A 17,593-nucleotide genomic window follows, 5' to 3' on the forward strand; every position below is an offset into this window, starting at 1 on the left:
TGACTCCTCCTCCGCCATTTTTGACTGTAAACATCCTGCAGATTTTAAAAGGACAGCGCTGAGCGGGAGGAAGGCGGCTGGCGCCATCTTGGCTGTTTTAATGAGTACAACAGGGAAGAAACCGCGGGGAGAAATAACATAATCTTTGGGCTTTCGCTCAAACGGGGGTGCCACTGGTAAGTAATTTTACATTGGGGTTATTTGGGCGCAGTTTGAAGTAGTTTATAGCACAAAGATGATGTGCATGCTCTTCTTTATTTATCGCGGCCTTTCCTGTATGTGAGAAGCCTTTAGCATCCATGCAGCGACCAGTTGTGCTGCAAGAAAAAGTACGAGGGACTCTGGCGGTGTTGTTTTCATGCACTTTTAATAAGTCTTAATGTCTTCTAAATAATCACGGACTGATCCAAAGTAATGAAAAATTTTAAAGATTTCAGTGGTCTCTTATGTGAGCGATTTTCATGTTTTACTTGCGGCTAATTTCTCATCTAATGGCGCCGACTATTTAGTGGCGATGGATTTTTCTTTTGGCGCTTTTCTTTGAATTCTACATTTTCCGGCGGTCGGGTTGGCTTACGACCTGTAGAACATCCTACATAAATAAAGCTACAATCAAAACTCATTTTTTGTCAGAAACTGATGGAAAAAGACTCCACACATTGTAAATGATTAGCAGTGTGTTAGCTTGAGTGTTTGTCAAATCAGGCGCTCACCTCTTCGGGATCCGCCTCTCGTTGACAAAGTAGCTAACCAAGTGTTCATTGTTTCACGTGATAGTTTACTCCACATGTATTTCTAAAGTATATGAATTTGCATATTTATTTTTGTATTAGCTGAACGACCGAGCTTTTTGTTAAGTTGCTGAGGCGTATCTTTTTCGCTTCATCAAGTTGAGGAGACCGCACGGACCCGTTTGTGGAGCTTCAGAGGCAGAGCCTGCAAATCATGCACACTTGAGCGGGTACTCGAGGAATGCTCATATGTATGCTATATACAACGTAGCTAATATCTTCTTTTTTTTTTTTAAATGGCATACGAGAATTGTATGGAGTTGCGAGTTGGCCAAAAAGCACAACTTCCTTGTACTGCGTCTACGTAACTGTTGATCACTTTCACAAACGTATTTCTTTTTTAGGTAACATCGCCCCCAGTGAGAGAGTGAGTCAGGACAACCAGGGCAATGTTTTACGCCCACTTTGTCCTCAGTAAGCGTGGGCCGCTGGCCAAGATCTGGCTGGCGGCCCATTGGGACAAGAAGCTGACCAAGGCTCATGTATTTGAATGCAACCTTGAAAGCAGTGTGGAGAGCATCATATCTCCCAAGGTATGAGTCATGTTTTGTCTGACCTGTTTTCTTTCAGACAGTTAGTATTGATTTTCACCATACTGATTACATTATGTTTGTTTTCTCAGGTGAAAATGGCTTTGCGTACTTCGGGTCACTTACTCCTTGGAGTGGTGAGAATCTACCACAGAAAGGCCAAATACCTGCTGGCTGACTGTAATGAAGCCTTTATCAAGATCAAAATGGCTTTCAGGCCAGGTAAGGGCACGTATGTTTCATAACGCATACATGCATAAAGCATGTAACTTCATAAAATGATTGTTAAATATTCAGGTGTTGTGGATTTACCTGAGGAAAACCGAGAAGCAGCTTATAATGCTATCACTTTACCTGAGGAGTTTCATGACTTCGACCAACCTCTTCCTGATCTTGAGTAAGTTTACTGTTTTATATAAGCTTCAATAACAAATATGCTTACTAATGATTTCTTTCTCCAGTGACATTGATGTGGCCCAACAGTTCACTCTGAACCAGAGTAGAGTGGAAGAAATCACAATGAGGGAAGATGTTGGCAACCTCAATCTCCTGCAAGACAATGACTTTGGTAGGAAGAAACACTGTTGTTGACACATGCACCTTGCTGTATGAACTTTTTATCACTACCGTGTAATACTTTTTAGCCGACTTTGGAATGGATGACAGGGAGATGATGCGGGATGCCAGCACTTTTGAGGAGGACATCATGCATGGCGCCACAGCCTCCAACTTGCTTCTAGAAGCAGAGCCTGGACCTGCCAATCTCCCTGAAAAGTCCAACCATATGGAGTATGATGACTTTGGTGATGCCTCTATGGGCAACAGTGATGGTGGAATGCTTGGTAAGTTAACAGTGCCTTTGCATGGTTTGTTAGTAAGCTTATGGCGCTATAGAAATTGACACTGTGTTTTTCTTTTTTAGTTGATAAGCTGTTGAGCTCTGAAGATGGAGGAGGCATCTTTGATGACCCTCCAGCCATCACAGACAGTGTCATGATGCCCCCAGACCATGGAGATGATGAAGATGACTTTGATAACCTTCAATCACGTAAGTATAACCTAACTTGTGTTGTGTACATGGTAAATAACATTTGCCATTTTTAATTTGATTTTTGACTGGTAGCGGGTCCAGACAGTCCAGACTCTGGTCCAGCAGAGCCTCTTCCAGCTATGGCCGATCAGACAGAACAGACCACTTTGGTTCATAATGAGGAAGAAGCTTTTGCACTGGAGCCTATTGACATCACAGGTAAACACCATTTTCTATACACAAGATAAATGCATAATATCACATGGTCTGTTCTAAATTTGATGCAATATGATCCATTTTCAGTGAAGGAGACAAAGGCCAAGCGTAAGAGAAAGCTGATTGTGGACAGTGTGAAGGAGTTGGACAGTAAAACCATCAGGGCTCAGCTATCTGACTATTCAGACATCGTCACCACGCTTGATCTCGCTCCTCCCACAAAGAAACTTATGATGTGGAAGGAAACTGGAGGAGTGGAAAAACTCTTCTCTCTCCCTGCTCAACCTCTCTGGAATGGCAGGCTGCTGAAGGTGAGGGCTTAAATACATGTAGCAACCGTAAAAATTTACCAGGGATCTCTTAATTAGCTGTGTAACCCCAGAGTTTGCTGTGGACTTGAACGCCAATTCTTGCCAGGCAGGAGGAAATGTCTGAATACATTTTTCTTCTTATGCTCTTACACCTGCAAATTGTGTGTTGATCAGGCTATTCCCTACTGTCATTTCATTGGAGAAAATTGTAATAAAAATATTCTTTCCATACAATTGTCTTAACTAGATTTTAAGCAATAGATGTGTATTTTTACTGTCAGATGTTCACACGCTGCCTGACTCCTCTGGTGCCAGACGAATTGAGGAAGAGGAGGAAGGGTGGTGAAGCAGATAGTCTGGATGAGATCCTTAAAGAACTGGAGAACCCAGAGGTACCTAGGGAGGAGGTTATGGGTCAGCACAGAGATGTTATTGGTAAGTCATACATGTTGACATTAATATAATAAAAATGATCTATCTAATATTATGATTATACTTTGCATTAAAATTTATATATCTGGATCCTTTTCTAAAAGCATTTTTATGGTATTAATTAGACCAAACTATAATGGAGGAGCCCAGCATGCTGGCACAGTCTGCAATGGAGGGCAGCAGGACAACCCTAGATGAGACCGTTATGCCACCTCCCTCAACTCCCCGTGGAGTCAAACGCAAGACCCTTGAAAAGGATGCTCTGCCAGTAAGAACACCACTGATGCATCTAGCCATTTAAGCTTTTTGAAGGCAGTTTATTGCACATTAAACCATATCCTTTAAGTAGCCGTGATTCTGTGAGCCTTGTAAAAAAAAAAAAAACCCGGCAAATATACTATAGAAGTTACAAATGGTAAGAATAAAAAGGATGGCAATATTTGACCCATGTTTGTGTTTTCCTCAGATGGGCTCCTTGGACCAGACACAGGCTGATCGCTCCATCTTGTCCCAGAGGTTAGATATGCCTCAGGTAGATCTGCCCCCAGAGGAGAGCAGTATCAACCTCACACAACTTGTCCCTGAGCTCGACCTGCTCGGTGACAAGGGCAAAGACAAGAAGGATGATAGCGATGAAGAGGAGGTCAGTGTAGATTTCTTCTCTAAAATACAGGAATCTGGCTGATGAGTTATTGATGGAGTCCTGTCTATCACATTTAGGATGAAGAGGGTCAGGCCGGAGATCAAGATCAAGAGGAGAAAAGGTGGAACAAGAGGACCCAACAGATGCTTCACGGCCTGCAGGTACTGAACTACTTTTATAAAGTATGAATTAGATGCATAATTGCCATTTGGTATTTAATCCTGTGTTTGTTTTTTCCAGCGTGTCATGGCCAAGACTGGGGCAGAGTCCGTCAGTCTGCTTGACTTGTGCCGAAACAACAACAAAAAACAGGCAGCTGCAAAGTTTTACAGTTTTCTGGTCCTTAAGAAGCAACAAGCCATTGAGGTGTCCCAGTCTCAGCCCTACAGCGACATCATTGCCACAGCTGGACCAAGATTTCATATTGTTTAGACATTGGAAGAACACTCTACTTGCAGACATACTTTTAAAGTACTTTGCCTTTTTATTTTGTTTTCCCGTCAGCCCATGTTGGAAAGTGATGTATGTGGGTTAGAAGGTGGGGCAAGTTTTTACAAAGGATTTTACTGTAACTAATGGTGGAATCATGCAGTATTCATGTGGTTCAAAATGATATGAGGAAGAATGTTTAACAACTATATTTATAAAGCTACTTTTCCAGTCAACAATTTTGGCTTTTTTTAAGTAAAAACTGGCCTCTCATTCCAAACAGTTTAGCATCGTCCCTCTTGTATTAAAATGTTTTTACGAAAGGCCTTTATATTTTCATGTTGAACTTTGTATTGACACTGTACATGTGATGATAAAAGGTACTGGTATATCTGAAGTGTATTCCCTCACACCTACTTGTTGCACTTGTTATTTCATGACAAGCAAAGGCTGATCTGTCAGAACCATTAATGAATCTCGTTAGTATCACGTTAAGATGTAAAATTCAGGTGGGTTATTCCAAGTTTCCTGTAATTTTTTTTTGTATTTTTTTTGTTGTTTATGCTTATTCACCTTTTTGCATTATGTAACTAGGTAATATACTTGTTACAATAAGTTCAATATCCCACCTTTTTAGTCTTTGGATAACTACTAGTTGTGATACATCTGAAACATTTGAAATAAAGTGTTTTAAGTACTTGTTATAATTTGCAATAGTTTGAAGTGCTATTAAAATGAAACTATTACAAAAGCCACAAGGAAATCAATGCTACTCAGGTCATCATGAAATGGATGTATACAATTATTTGCGTAAGTGCCTCAGTGTAATGATGTAAATGTGTTTCATGTTACATTTCAACCATTACAATTCATAATAATTATAAGCAAATATTTTAACGTCACATTATATATATATATATACATATATATATATATATATATATATATATATATATATATATATATATATATATAATTTTATTATTATTAAATATTTATTTTTTTCAATCAGAATGGATAATGTATTAAATGCAAGGGATTGCGTCAGTCGTTTTATACAGTCAATGGTCGGCATACCTCGCCGTTGTGGAGGAACCTTTTCTAGGCCGTGTTTCCGTCAGGGAGAAAGAACGAACACGTTTGTAGTCCGTCGCTGAAATCTTACCTCCTTTCCGCGTGTAGCGGTTTACATATGGCTTCACGTAAAGAGACCGGTTCATCATCTAACGCCGGTATGTCTTCTACAGGTGGCACCCTGGACTCTCCCGTCAAACAGATCCAGATTGAAGGCCTGGTAAGTCTGAAGTACAAACCTGGAAGGGTTTCACTGATTGTTTGGTCAATGTTATTAGAGGAAGCATTGGTTAGCTTCAGAGCTAGCATAGTCATGGCGGATTTATAGCTAGAGTAGTTCACAATCGTAGTTTTTCATACATACGTTTTAATTTAAAATGTATTTAATCCCATTATATAGTTACTTACTGTGTTACAGTTGGTATTTTTGTGTATTGTCCAAATACAATAGTTACCTACCATCATATGTTTTAACATGTAAACACAATAAAATGGTTGCGACGAGACCTCCAGGCTGATCATTTGAAAGCGAGGGTCATTTTATAGGAACTGGGAACTTACTGCGGTAACTCAAACTCTGGTGAAGCTTAAAAATCATCCAAAGCACATAAGAGATTTACCTCTTCGTTGTTTAATCTCTCTGAATTGAAGTCTAGACTACTAGGCTAGACGATGTGAAGTCCATTACTGTTATTGACACTGCTTGTTTACTTGTTAGTACACATAATGTCAGTTGATTGAGTCATCAAAAACTTCTGTTTTAACATGTGAAAAGAAACTCACGTTATATTCAGCATCTACATAGTATATTGTAGTTAAAGCTCAACTGTGGTTTTGTTGTGTAGTACCTCTGTATAAACAGTAGAGGACAAACTTGCTTCACATCCATGGCTCTTCCATGTTCCCACATGAACCTCACTGTTGTGGACCGTAGCATCTCATTTACATGATGTGCTTAACATCTGTGGGGGTAGCTGCTCCTTACCTTTCTCCTGCTCAACATGCTTACTTTTGATAAATGCCTTAACTCTTGCATTGTTTGTTGATCACTTTTCCATCGATTATAGTTAGTGATCTGCTCTTTCACTGTATGCAAAATGCATTCAGACCACCAAAATGCTCATTTCAGGTATAAACATGGTAGCATAAGTCACAGTGGATTAAGCTAGTTAGTTATGCCCTGTCTGTTACTGGCAGTACTGGAGGCATGACCACAGACCTCATCACCAAGGTTATTGAAATGTTTTGTTTCTGTGCTTTGAAGATGTTTCACCTGTGATGTAGCTATACTGACTACCTATCCGAGTGCTCTTAAATGAATCCACCAGCGGATAACACGAGTGCTTCTATTCCATTAGCATGGCTTAGTATTTTCCCTGTTGTCATTTTACTTGTAGTAACACTGCATAACCTCATGCACCTACCTGGCAAGAGGCCATGGAAATAAAAAAAAAAATTAAAACCATTCCTCGGAGTATTCTCCATGGACATAAGATACGATTATGCCATACTGTGAAATTATGGCCAAGAAAATTCAGGTTTGTGGAGATGCAAACCCACTTAAGAACTATGTTTTTCGGTGTATATATATAAAAACAGGCTTTTATTTTAGTGGTTTTTTTGGCTAAAGTTTATACGGTGGGGCTTTAAGGGAAAAAGATAGAATTTGCTTCAGTTACCAAGTTTCTATGCAAGCTTGCATTACTGTAGTTTGATTTATTCTGTCAAACCAGCTTATTACACCATGAGTTTGCAAATACCCTTGAGGTATATTCTCCTCTAAAGCTATATTGTCAATCACTGTGTGTGATAATAAAACTGATCAGCTCTTACTAGTGCTAAAGAAATGACTGCATGACATAGCTGAATGCTTACAGCATCTTTTTCACTTCTAAAATTTTCAGTTTGTCTTTGGTACCATTTGGCTCGTATAAAAATGAAACGCACCAAAATTAACAGGCAGCTGACGATGTGTTATGAAAAGTGTTATAAAAAGTCTACTTTCCCACTTTTAAATAAACCACCCACTGTTTGCACATTTGAATACAACTGTGACCCACATAAACAAATTATTAGGCTAACAAACAGAATGTAACATGTTTGAAATGCCCAACCTGCGGAAAAAGTGTGAATCTTTAATTCCTCTATTGTGTGCAAACTTCAGCAGAGAACCAATCAATTATATTAGATATAGTGTTTATCTCTTCATCAGAATTCAGTATTCATTGCCGTTGCATTTACTCTCCTTTCTTATAAGTTGGATGCCCATTGTCGCGTGAATATGAGCCCCTTTGCTGTGTGTGTGAGTAAGAAGATTTATGATGAGAATTAAAGATGGCCAGTGGGGGATTCAAACTGCAATTGATTTTACACAATTCAATTTAAAGCTCTTTGATTTATAATATTGTGTCCACATATCAATCTGGGCCTTCTCCACATGAGGTGAGTTCTGTGGGTTGCTGTTTGCTGGATGGATCAATAAAACTATGAGAGGCAGTGATGCTCTGAGACATAGTACTGTATTGCATGTGTGTCCTTGCTTTTTCTCCCCAAATTTGCTGTACTCCTGCTTGGCTTTGCTTACAATACCTGATGACATTTGCTCAGCATGAAGAAAACCATCATGGCAGATCCATGAAATGCCTCTGTCCACTGTACAAACACCCGTTCTAGTCTGCTTTCACTTCTAAAGCTCAAATTCGGCTGTTGTTTATTTGACCTTCTTAAAGTTGTTTTTGGCCAGTTGTCAATCTCTTCGCCAGTCCTCTTTCCAGACTGACGCTATTTAAGTGCGTGATGAACAGATTGCCAAGAGGTAGATAGGGGTAAGCTTTGTATATCGGGCTATCTGCTTCCACTGATGGAGACTAGAAAAAGCTATTTGTTGGAAACAGATGCAGCCAAGTCTCAAAAGGGGGCAGGAGTCTTTGTGCAGGCAGCCAGAGCTGTCCATCCTCCAGGCTCCTACCTCTTTTAGCACCTCAGTTTTCCTCACCATCAGTGGTTGCTCATCATTTACTCACTTCTCTGAGCTTTTTGGTTGTCACTGCCATTTTTTGTCCCACCCTCTACCTCAGTGCCTGCCTTCTTTTTTTTATTTTTTATTTTTTTATTCTTTATTTCTGCACCCATTGTACACAGCTCTTAGCCTCATGGTCAGTGGCACAGTCAGGCAGGCCAGGAATGAGATTTGTTTTTCTCCTAAAGTGCAGTCTTTCTCTCCCAACCTTCTAGCCTTTATACTTGTTGCGTGACAGGTCCAGCAGTCTATTGAAATAAATCTCCCAGGACAGGTGCACGTGTGTGTATATGTGTAGCACCAGCGCAGACCAGAAAGAGCTCCCTCATGGAGGTGCTTTGTTGTGAACACGACTTGAAGACCGCACCGTGTATGTGTGTATTATTAATGCCTGTGGCTATGACCTGCCCACACTGTTATCAGCGTGATTTATGCTCTCCCCCTACACGCAGCTCCTTGTCCTGCTCATTTAGAAGCTTTGCCTTTCCTTCACCATTTTAGTTTTCAAGCTTTCTGCTCAAGTTGTCTTTTAAGATTTTTTGTTGTATCAATTTCCTGCTTTTTTTTTTTTTCAGATGTGTTGACACAGCTAAGGGCATATTTTAATATGGTGAAAACTCACTGTCCTTTTAGCTCATTTGAATTCTTGAATGATGCATGGGCACTCTGTCTAGATGGGGCAGATGTTGCATACCCTTAATGGGACAAAACATTTCTAAAATCTCACATTTATGTATACCTTTATTTGAATTGTAAATTTTTGCTCAACATGCTCTTAATCCATCCACATAAATATTACACCAAGAATACTCATTATTAGTGCACAGATCGTTATTGGTTTGCTTCTCTTGCATACGGCCCACAAATTTTGAAGTCCATGAAAAGCATGCCTTAAATTAGGTTATGTCTTTTTTCATTCTTTCTCTAACCAACAAAGTTGAATGATAATAGGTTCTCATTTTCAGTGACATCCACATGTTTTCTTTGTCTAGCTACTTGACATGATGCATGTTTGTAAATCTGCTGTGCTTTCCCAGGATTATGAAGGTTTATTGTATAAGCATTTTGTTTGATAAGTTTAATGTATTTTTATAAATCATAAAAATTAAAAGGCAAAGGGAATTAAGCCTCAGATCTGTTGTTGATAAAAAAGCTGTGGACTAAACCCTTTCTCTATGAATCTAATGCAAACTAAGCCCAACAAAACCTAATGAGCTCAAATCAACATGGCGCGTCTGGATACCATCGAACCAGCAAACATAAATCATAAGATGAGAGGGGAAAAACAATAACTAGAATTTTTGTAACAGCCGCAGAATGTAGAGACTGTGGGCAAGATAAATAAATTAGCCCCGCTTGAGAAAATGAAATCACTTTCCCAGGCCAGTTATTGAAGTGTGAGGCCTATTCTCCTGCTCCTCAATATTGTTGTAGCCGCTCAGTATCAAAAGTCCAATTGCTTTTTTGTGCTTTCACAGGTGGTGCTGAAGATTATCAAGCATTACCAGGAGGAGGGCCAGGGCAGCGAAGTGGTCCAGGGAGTCCTGCTGGGGCTGGTGGTGGATGATCGCCTGGAGATCACAAACTGCTTCCCGTTTCCTCAGCACACAGAGGATGACGCTGACTTTGATGAAGGTATAAGAGAAACGCTGTAATGTACTGCGCTCTGTTTGTAAAGATTGATCCTCCTCTACAGCTGCCCACGCATTTAGAGCTACAACACAAGCTGAAAAAGAGCAAACTTCCAGTCAAATTTCTATTTGGAGATGAATTTATAGAGGAGAATATTGATTGCCGATTTGGATTAAGGAAGCCTTGATCTCTGTAGATTCCTGTATTTTGTAATACTGCTTCAAGTAAGATGGAGAGAGAGATCCTTTTATGAACTAGGCATTTAGCGCAAGTATGCTTTTTTTTATGTCATTCCTCAATAGAGGCAACATTTCCAACAATAATGGGAAATGTTCATTGAACTCCTTCTTTGTGTAGATTTAAATGTTCAGCAAGTGTTTGCTTGGCTGTAGTGGATAGTATTGACCAGCCTAGATTACACAAGACAACAAATCCAGCTGAGGCGATCCAAGTTGAGTGTCGCCAGGCCCTGTGTTAGCTTCTGGGTGTCCTCCTGTCAGTGCCAGGGTGATGGTAGAGGGCACAGGGAGGGTGTGGATAGTGAATAGTACAACTCTGGGGGCTTCACATTTGCAGTGGGAACGTGCTCAGTATTTGATTCTACTTCTCTTCACAAATGCATGCATCACTCCGCTCCCATCTCCAGGACAGGTACCCCATCTAAGGCATGCTGTGCCCTCTGACCTCAGCCCTTCCCTATCTAGCCTTGTTGTTACCAACATCTAATTAGTGCTACAAACTCCCTTCACAAACCCAAGACTGGAAAGAATGGGGAAGCAGGTGAGCAGCAGATGTGGCAAAAGATGGCGAGAAAGCTGAAGAAAATCCTCGTCTAACCGGCCGCCGCTACTAACAAGCAACTGTCAGAAATTTTGCTCGATGCACAAGCAACAATGGCAACTAAAGATCGTTAGTGTCAGCAAGAAGCTTGCTGTATGTATGTGTGTCAGTGTTGGTGTCATGGCCTGTTGTGTTGTTCATTCTGATGGGCCATATTTCCTCATCTGTCACTCCCATAACTTAACAAGGCCTGAGCTCAACTGTGAAGACTTAAAGGGAGTGTAGAAATTGCATTGAAAGTTGAACTTGAAAGTTGAAGTTGAATTTTTGAACAGTTTCAAACCTTACAACCATCAAGGGACTTCAATTGTAAAAAAAAACAATGTCCTCACTTAAGAATTGAGTTTCATCACATGTCTATTATGAGATAAGATGAGACACGAGAATGGGTCCACGAGAACGAGAGAAAATGAGATTTTGACTTAATTAGGCCAAAACTGAACTGGATACAAACGGCTGAAATGGGTTTCCTCCGTAGGGTGGCCAGGCGCACCCTTAGGGATAGGGTGAGGAGCTCGGTCACACGGGAGGAGCTCGGAGTAGAGCTGCTGCTCCTACACCTCGAGAGGAATCAGTTGAGGTGGCTCGGGCATCTGCTCAGGATGCCTCCTGGACGCCTCCCTAGGGAGGTGTTCTGGGCATGTCCCACCGGGAGGAGGCCCCGGGGAAGACCCAGGACACGCTGGAGGGACTGTGTCTCTCGGCTGGCCTGGGAACGCCTTGGGGTCCCACCGGAGGAGCTGGTGGATGTGTCCGGGGTGAGGGAAGTCTGGGAGTCCCTGCTTAGACTGCTGCCCCCGTGACCCGGCCCCGGATAAGCGGAAGAAAATGAATGGATGGATGAACTGGATTACGCAATTTATTTTTTATCAACATTTTACACATTTGCACTGCATTTTTGAACTATAGCCCCTGAAGAAGGTGTAACTCACTAATGCTTTTTAGACCCTTTTTTGTCCAATTCAAATTTAAAAACCTGGAAAAAAATGTGTGCATGTGTGCACAGTCTTGTGATCTTATGATGCAAGATCTTGTCCTATCTGTAACACTTAATATCATGGCCTACATTGTCTGTAGTACGTCCACGCTTTCCTTTCATTGGGCAAACTTAAAGAAGACCTACGTTTTTTTTCTGCTATTTGAAGCAAACTCTCTCAGCACAAGAATATGCATGCCCCATCTGGGTTCACAGTCGATCTGGAGAAAGCTGATTATGTTACATTGATGGTTTTTATCCCTAGCAAACCCAGCATAGCAAAATCAATTACAGTGAGATAGAAAGATTTTGACAAAAACATAAAAATGATGTTTTCCCTGTACATTTTGCTTCAGTGTATTACTCATGCCAGAATGTTCTACCCACGCATTCAGTTGACCAGTCAAACTCTTGCCTTAACACCTACCAACACAACTAAAAGGCATTTCGAACAGTCCTTGTATATTTCAATTGTGTTTTTCTGTTGCTTCATTCAAAGGAAACTGAATGAAACTTAAACTTTTCTGAGTTGTTCAGAAGCGACACCAAGGATGAACAATTCAGTGGATTTAGTGATTTGGAGTGAGATTGAGAGTAAAGTTGTTAGCTTGTTTTTTATGCCTTAGTTATCTGATTAACTGTTAATACCTTACATTAACATACCAGACATGTATTCAGTTCGTTGTCCATGCTTCATGTAGTTGGATAAATATAATTATGTTATGTTAGCATGCTATACTGCTATTCAGCCTGTTATTCTCCATTTTATTGTTATAACTTGCATTTAAAGATTAAATGTCTGTTCTTGGTCTTGGGTTTTGTAAAATTAATTTCTCCAAAAATTGCGACTTGTAGTCCAGTGCATCTTTTGTTTCTTCATTATTATGCATTTTTTTCCTGCTAGGGCCATTTATACTCCGGAGCGACATATAGTCCGTAAAATACGATACAATACTTTGTTTCATACCTCTAGTGCTTAGTTATAAGAAAACATTCTCAAATAGTAACCCATCATAATCGACTGCTTAAGGTGGGTCAGAGAAGCAACGTTAAGAGTTCACTAAAGCTCTATGAGCCTGTGTTTTTTTGCTGCTCCATCTCCCCCTGAGCCCGGCCCTCTTGAATGGGGTTTCAGTCAAACCTACTCATTACTAAGGATGGGACGATATTAAGGCATTATAATGTCCTCATATGTGAACACCAAGACCTTGTAGAGAAAAAATTGTATTGTGGCCTAGACAACCCAAAATGTGTTGTCCACATATGTAGAAGCCAGGTCCTAGGAGGTTATAGGTTTTCAGATCAATTCATGATTGTTGTAAAACCATGCGCCACTGCTAGCAAGCTGTGCAATCAGCTGTACAAAATGCTATTTAGCTAGCGCTAACCTAGCAATAGCAAAGTCGCCGCAAACACTGATTCATACAAATCCAAACTAACACAAACCACATTCAGTAGTTTATTTCTCATGGTATGTTACTTACGATTAGATGAAGTGTTATTATTTAGACTCATGATTGTTTTGACCAAAATAATCACGATTAACGATATCGCTATAATTTTTAACCTGTTAACATTCCGACGGCCCGGGCAACTACTTTACAACTCTACAGCAATTTACATATACTTCTGCGTCACCCCACAAACAATCTACACATCAAATGAAAGCTATGGCGCTCGTCTTTCCGAATATGCAGACCATTTTCACCTGCAATCACCACAGTGCTGACAGGAAAGCCATTTTTTCACGTACCTTTGAGGGCTCTGGTTCTGTCAAACATCAACGTATTCCCAGAGTTGGTCTCATTCGTTCCATACAGGTCCAGAGAATATCCAGTGAAGAAATTATGTCCACAAAATAAGTTAGATCTTCCATGTCGAATCTCTTACAGAAATGTATTCTAAATGTGAAATCTGCTCTGCCACTTTTTTGCATTTCTTTTGTCGATTTTCTGGCATAATAAACTTCTGACAGTGCCAGCTTTGTCCCTCGGTGCTAAACACACGTGTTAGCTTCTGATTGACACCAATGTTGGCCAATAAGGTGAGGGCTGTGGGTTACTGGAGCCCCAGAGAGTAAAGTGCTAAAGTCAGTGCTACAGATGACTGAAAGTTTACACCCCACTCTCCCCCTTATAGAATCAACCAATTACATTACACGCATTTAGTGTTGTTCCCCCTTACAGCCAGTGAGCAGCGGAACACGACGATGTATGGCATGCCATGCTTTTCCGTAGTCAGACAGAGCTTGACAAGTGCGTAAACGAAGCCAAGTGGATCCAGAAATCCGTGTGTAATATGTGCGCATTTTACGCACTTTTATTTTGTGTTCTAAAGATGATGAAACAAAACAAAGGAAGTATGCAATCGAGGACACTCGTACAAGTTATGCTAGAGGCATCTCTGACCCGGAGTGGTTCGTGTTAGAGTGAAATTCCACGGTGGCCTCAGGAGTAGAGGACCTTAACACCGATTCATGGATTGTATGCTGTTCTCGATCAGTAAGCGTGGTTTATTCTGCTATTGACATAATTGTTGGTAAAATATATTGTGTGTAATCGTTAGCCTTGCTTCTGTGTACATAGCGCGCATTCGAACCATGCGCTCTGGCACATTTGTGTTTAGCTATATGAATTAGACTTCATTTGTCTATTGTTTTGAAAGGTGGTGTTTTTTTCTGCAGTTTGCATTATTGTGGGTAAAAATATAAGATGTGCACACATTAGCATCTCATCTGTGCGCATGGGTGAGGCGTGCTCCTGTGGAGAGTTACGTATCAGATTTTGTGTTTTGTTGATAACTGGCAGAATATAGTTCAGACAGCGATAACTGTGCTGCCTAGTAGGCACAGAAGCTAACAAGTGTCATTGCTATGACAGAGGCCCCCCTTGTGGGCAAACACCAGAACTAACATCTAAACATTGTATTGAAACTGCAAATATGAGGCAGTCTGGTGCTGTAAAGGCGATTTTATAAAAGTGTGCGATGATCACGATTATTAAAAAATGCCACGAACAATTCATTGCAGACCTTTTTTATTGTGATTAGCTATATTATCGTGTATTGTCCCATCCCTACTTACATGCACATTTACGAGACAACCATCCTACTTTGTTTGACAAACTTGAGTAGAAAATATCCATTGTAAGTTGCTGGTGTTTACCCTCGGAGCTGTATCTTTTTTTTTTTTTTTTCGGCAGGCTCTGCAGATTGGTAGCTCATTTTGCTGGTCTTGTTTTTCAGATCCATAATAATTCCACACATCAGACTTCACCTTCTTGAGTGGAGGATATAAATGGATTCCAGTGAAGGCTCACTGGGATCCAGATCCACTGCCTGCCCACTAGCCATGACGGTGACTGAGGTGATTAAGAACCATGCCCAATTCAGAATAGGCACAAAAGCTAACAAAGCTTTCGTTGCTATCATAGAGGACCCTCTTGTGGACAAGCACCAGAACTAACATCTAAACATTGTATCGAACCCAGAAACATGAGGCAGTCTAGTGCTGTAAAGGCAATTATTATTGTGTGCGATGATCACGATTATTAGAAAATGCTATGAACGATTAATTGTGGACCTTTTTTTGTGATTAATGCTGTTCTCTTATATCATCCTCTCCCTACTCATTACTGGCTCATGTATACATAAATACCACTTTAAATACTCACTTTGCATTGTCCATTCATGGTGAAAAGCAGAAATGGATGTGATTGCAACTTTGAAGAGTAATGTACGTCGGAAAGAGTGCAGAGGAGTTTATATAGTTTGGGGTTTGTCTTTGTTAAAAGCCATACCTCGAGTTCAAGGTATGGCTTTTAACTGGGTGAAGTACAGTAATTCCAGTGAAGTATCCATGCATGGTGGCACTGTTGCTGGCAGTATAGTGTTGACCTTCTTCAGGTTATGTTTTCGCCTGGCTCTCTAAAGCGTATTGTCTTTGGTGGAATTGGATGGCTTGAAGTGGCTGTAGCAGTGGGGATCTTGGCAGGAGAGAGATTGGGTAGATGCACGGTGAGTCACTTATTAGGAGCACCGGAGCAGAGAAAATTTTGCCTGGTTTCACAGCTGAATCATTTTCAGTAAAGGTCTTTCTGAATAACTGTTGAACTAATATTAAAATAAATAGTACATTGATTGTTTGGTCTGTGAATCTTTTTACATGTAAACTGCAGCAAGGTTTTCAACACCATACTATACTTGTAACAGTTGCACAAGTATAGTATTGACAGTTTTATGAAATAATAAAAAAGAACCAGTTTGCAAAAATACACTAACCATCGCAGGGCTGCACATTGAATCACATTTTAATCAAACAGAGTTTCAATCATTAACGATCACCTTGTCTTTTTTTAATCGAGAGGCCTACAGCCAATTTGGCCAGGAAAAGGTTTGGAGCAAAGTTCAGGCTTTAGAGGAATAAATTGGTCTTTAGCTCATGTAAAATAACTTTTACTTTAAGGTCTTGTATATGTTCATAACTTTAAATGGCTTTAAATATTATCAAATCATGATCAATCAATGGAAGGAATTTTTTTTCGCTTTTTTTGCCCATGTCCCCAAGTCCTTAAGCCTCTGTTACTGGGATCTTGTACTGACTCTTAAATGCTCATTTCATTTAAGAGCCCAGATTTTACATCTTCAGATCAGCCAGTAAAATCTATTTTATTTTAGTTGTAAAGTTACATTTTCAAAATGGTTAAAATATCTTTTAAAACACTATTTATAAGGCATTATTAAACAAACGAACAAAAAAAGACATGAAGTTTAACATGGTCCTGCCTTTACTCCCCAACGTTATATTCCTAACTATTAGGATGTGTTCACACCTCAACGTGGATAAAAAATGTTGCAGGGATTTTTTATCCATGTGTGCTATGCTACATCTGATCAACAGGTGACACTGTGGAGCTGCAGGAGCACTCCTGGTCACGTTTGCTGCCATGGACCAGTATGAGCCTGAGAATGAGAAAAAAAAGTAATTGAGCATACACAGCAAAATCAGCCTCAAATGAGAAAAAAAACATGGTTGATCCCCAGGCCATATCTCTTATGTCCTTCGCACCTTGTCCTTGTATCAACACGTGTGGGGGTTAACGTATTGGGCCGCACACATTTATATCTATCCATTTTGTCCAGAGGATGGCAAGTAGCATGTTAATAAAGTGCTCTGGCTCTTTTGTAAGATGGCAGTGATGATATAATGTGAGCCTGGTGCAGATTGTGTGCTGGTGGCAGATGAGACAGATTCACTTAACGTTGTACCGTACCTTCTTTTTCCATTTTTACAAGTAGAGCTAATAATTCTCTACACTTGAGAGCAACAGCTGAAGCTTATTGACAAGCAGTGGTGGCAGAGCTTTTGATATTTGTGTGGTATATTTATTAAAAAACCCTAAAAAATACATTTTCTGGCTAATATTGCAATTGTGAGACTGCTTAACTGATATACATGCTTTTCAAAACATGTTTATCCTCTGGGAAAGCAGATTTTTAACACAAGGATAATTTTTCATTGCAGACCTTTTTTAACTGTGACCATTTACCATTTTAGATTCAATTGTGGTTACTCATGGCACTAGTGTGTTTGAATTGCATAGAATCTCATAGGACTTGATATGGGGGTTGATTTATAATGTTTGCATCAAGTCAGCAACATAAGCTTCATTA

The 17,593-nt window shown here is 40.1% G+C and overlaps 2 protein-coding genes across 2 annotated transcripts in view; both read left to right on the top strand.

Annotated features, from left to right (window-relative positions):
• On the top strand, window positions 1-5,089 carry LOC117383338 (double-strand-break repair protein rad21 homolog A-like). Its single transcript, XM_033980491.2, has 14 exons — window positions 1-176; window positions 1,136-1,324; window positions 1,414-1,543; window positions 1,619-1,718; window positions 1,783-1,889; window positions 1,966-2,163; window positions 2,244-2,369; window positions 2,445-2,570; window positions 2,655-2,878; window positions 3,160-3,313; window positions 3,436-3,578; window positions 3,777-3,953; window positions 4,031-4,114; window positions 4,194-5,089. The coding sequence occupies exons 2-14, from the start codon at window positions 1,181-1,183 to the stop codon at window positions 4,383-4,385; spliced, it is 1,905 nt and encodes a 634-aa protein (XP_033836382.1). The 5' UTR covers window positions 1-176; window positions 1,136-1,180; the 3' UTR covers window positions 4,386-5,089.
• Window positions 5,090-5,515: 426 nt separating this feature from the next.
• Window positions 5,516-17,593, top strand: part of LOC117383751 (eukaryotic translation initiation factor 3 subunit H) — a 61,678-nt gene continuing 49,600 nt past the window's right edge. The window contains exons 1-2 of the mRNA XM_033980967.2: window positions 5,516-5,676; window positions 9,954-10,110. Coding sequence (XP_033836858.1) covers window positions 5,575-5,676; window positions 9,954-10,110 — 259 coding nt within the window. The 5' untranslated portion in view covers window positions 5,516-5,574. The remainder of the gene's footprint in view (window positions 5,677-9,953; window positions 10,111-17,593) is intronic.

Source organism: Periophthalmus magnuspinnatus, chromosome 16, assembly GCF_009829125.3.
Source record: "Periophthalmus magnuspinnatus isolate fPerMag1 chromosome 16, fPerMag1.2.pri, whole genome shotgun sequence".
NCBI classification, from domain to species: Eukaryota; Metazoa; Chordata; class Actinopteri; order Gobiiformes; family Gobiidae; genus Periophthalmus; species Periophthalmus magnuspinnatus.

What these genes read in the sequence shown, in the direction of transcription:
- LOC117383338 (XM_033980491.2), top strand. Translation starts at nt 1,181, where the DNA reads ATGTTTTACGCCCACTTTGTCCTCAGTAAGCGTGGGCCGCTGGCCAAG. An exon ending in CAAAATGGCTTTCAGGCCAG is followed by an intron (nt 1,544 to 1,618) that starts GTAAGGGCACGT and finishes TTAAATATTCAG; the next exon opens with GTGTTGTGGATTTACCTGAG. An exon ending in CAGTGATGGTGGAATGCTTG is followed by an intron (nt 2,164 to 2,243) that starts GTAAGTTAACAG and finishes TTTCTTTTTTAG; the next exon opens with TTGATAAGCTGTTGAGCTCT.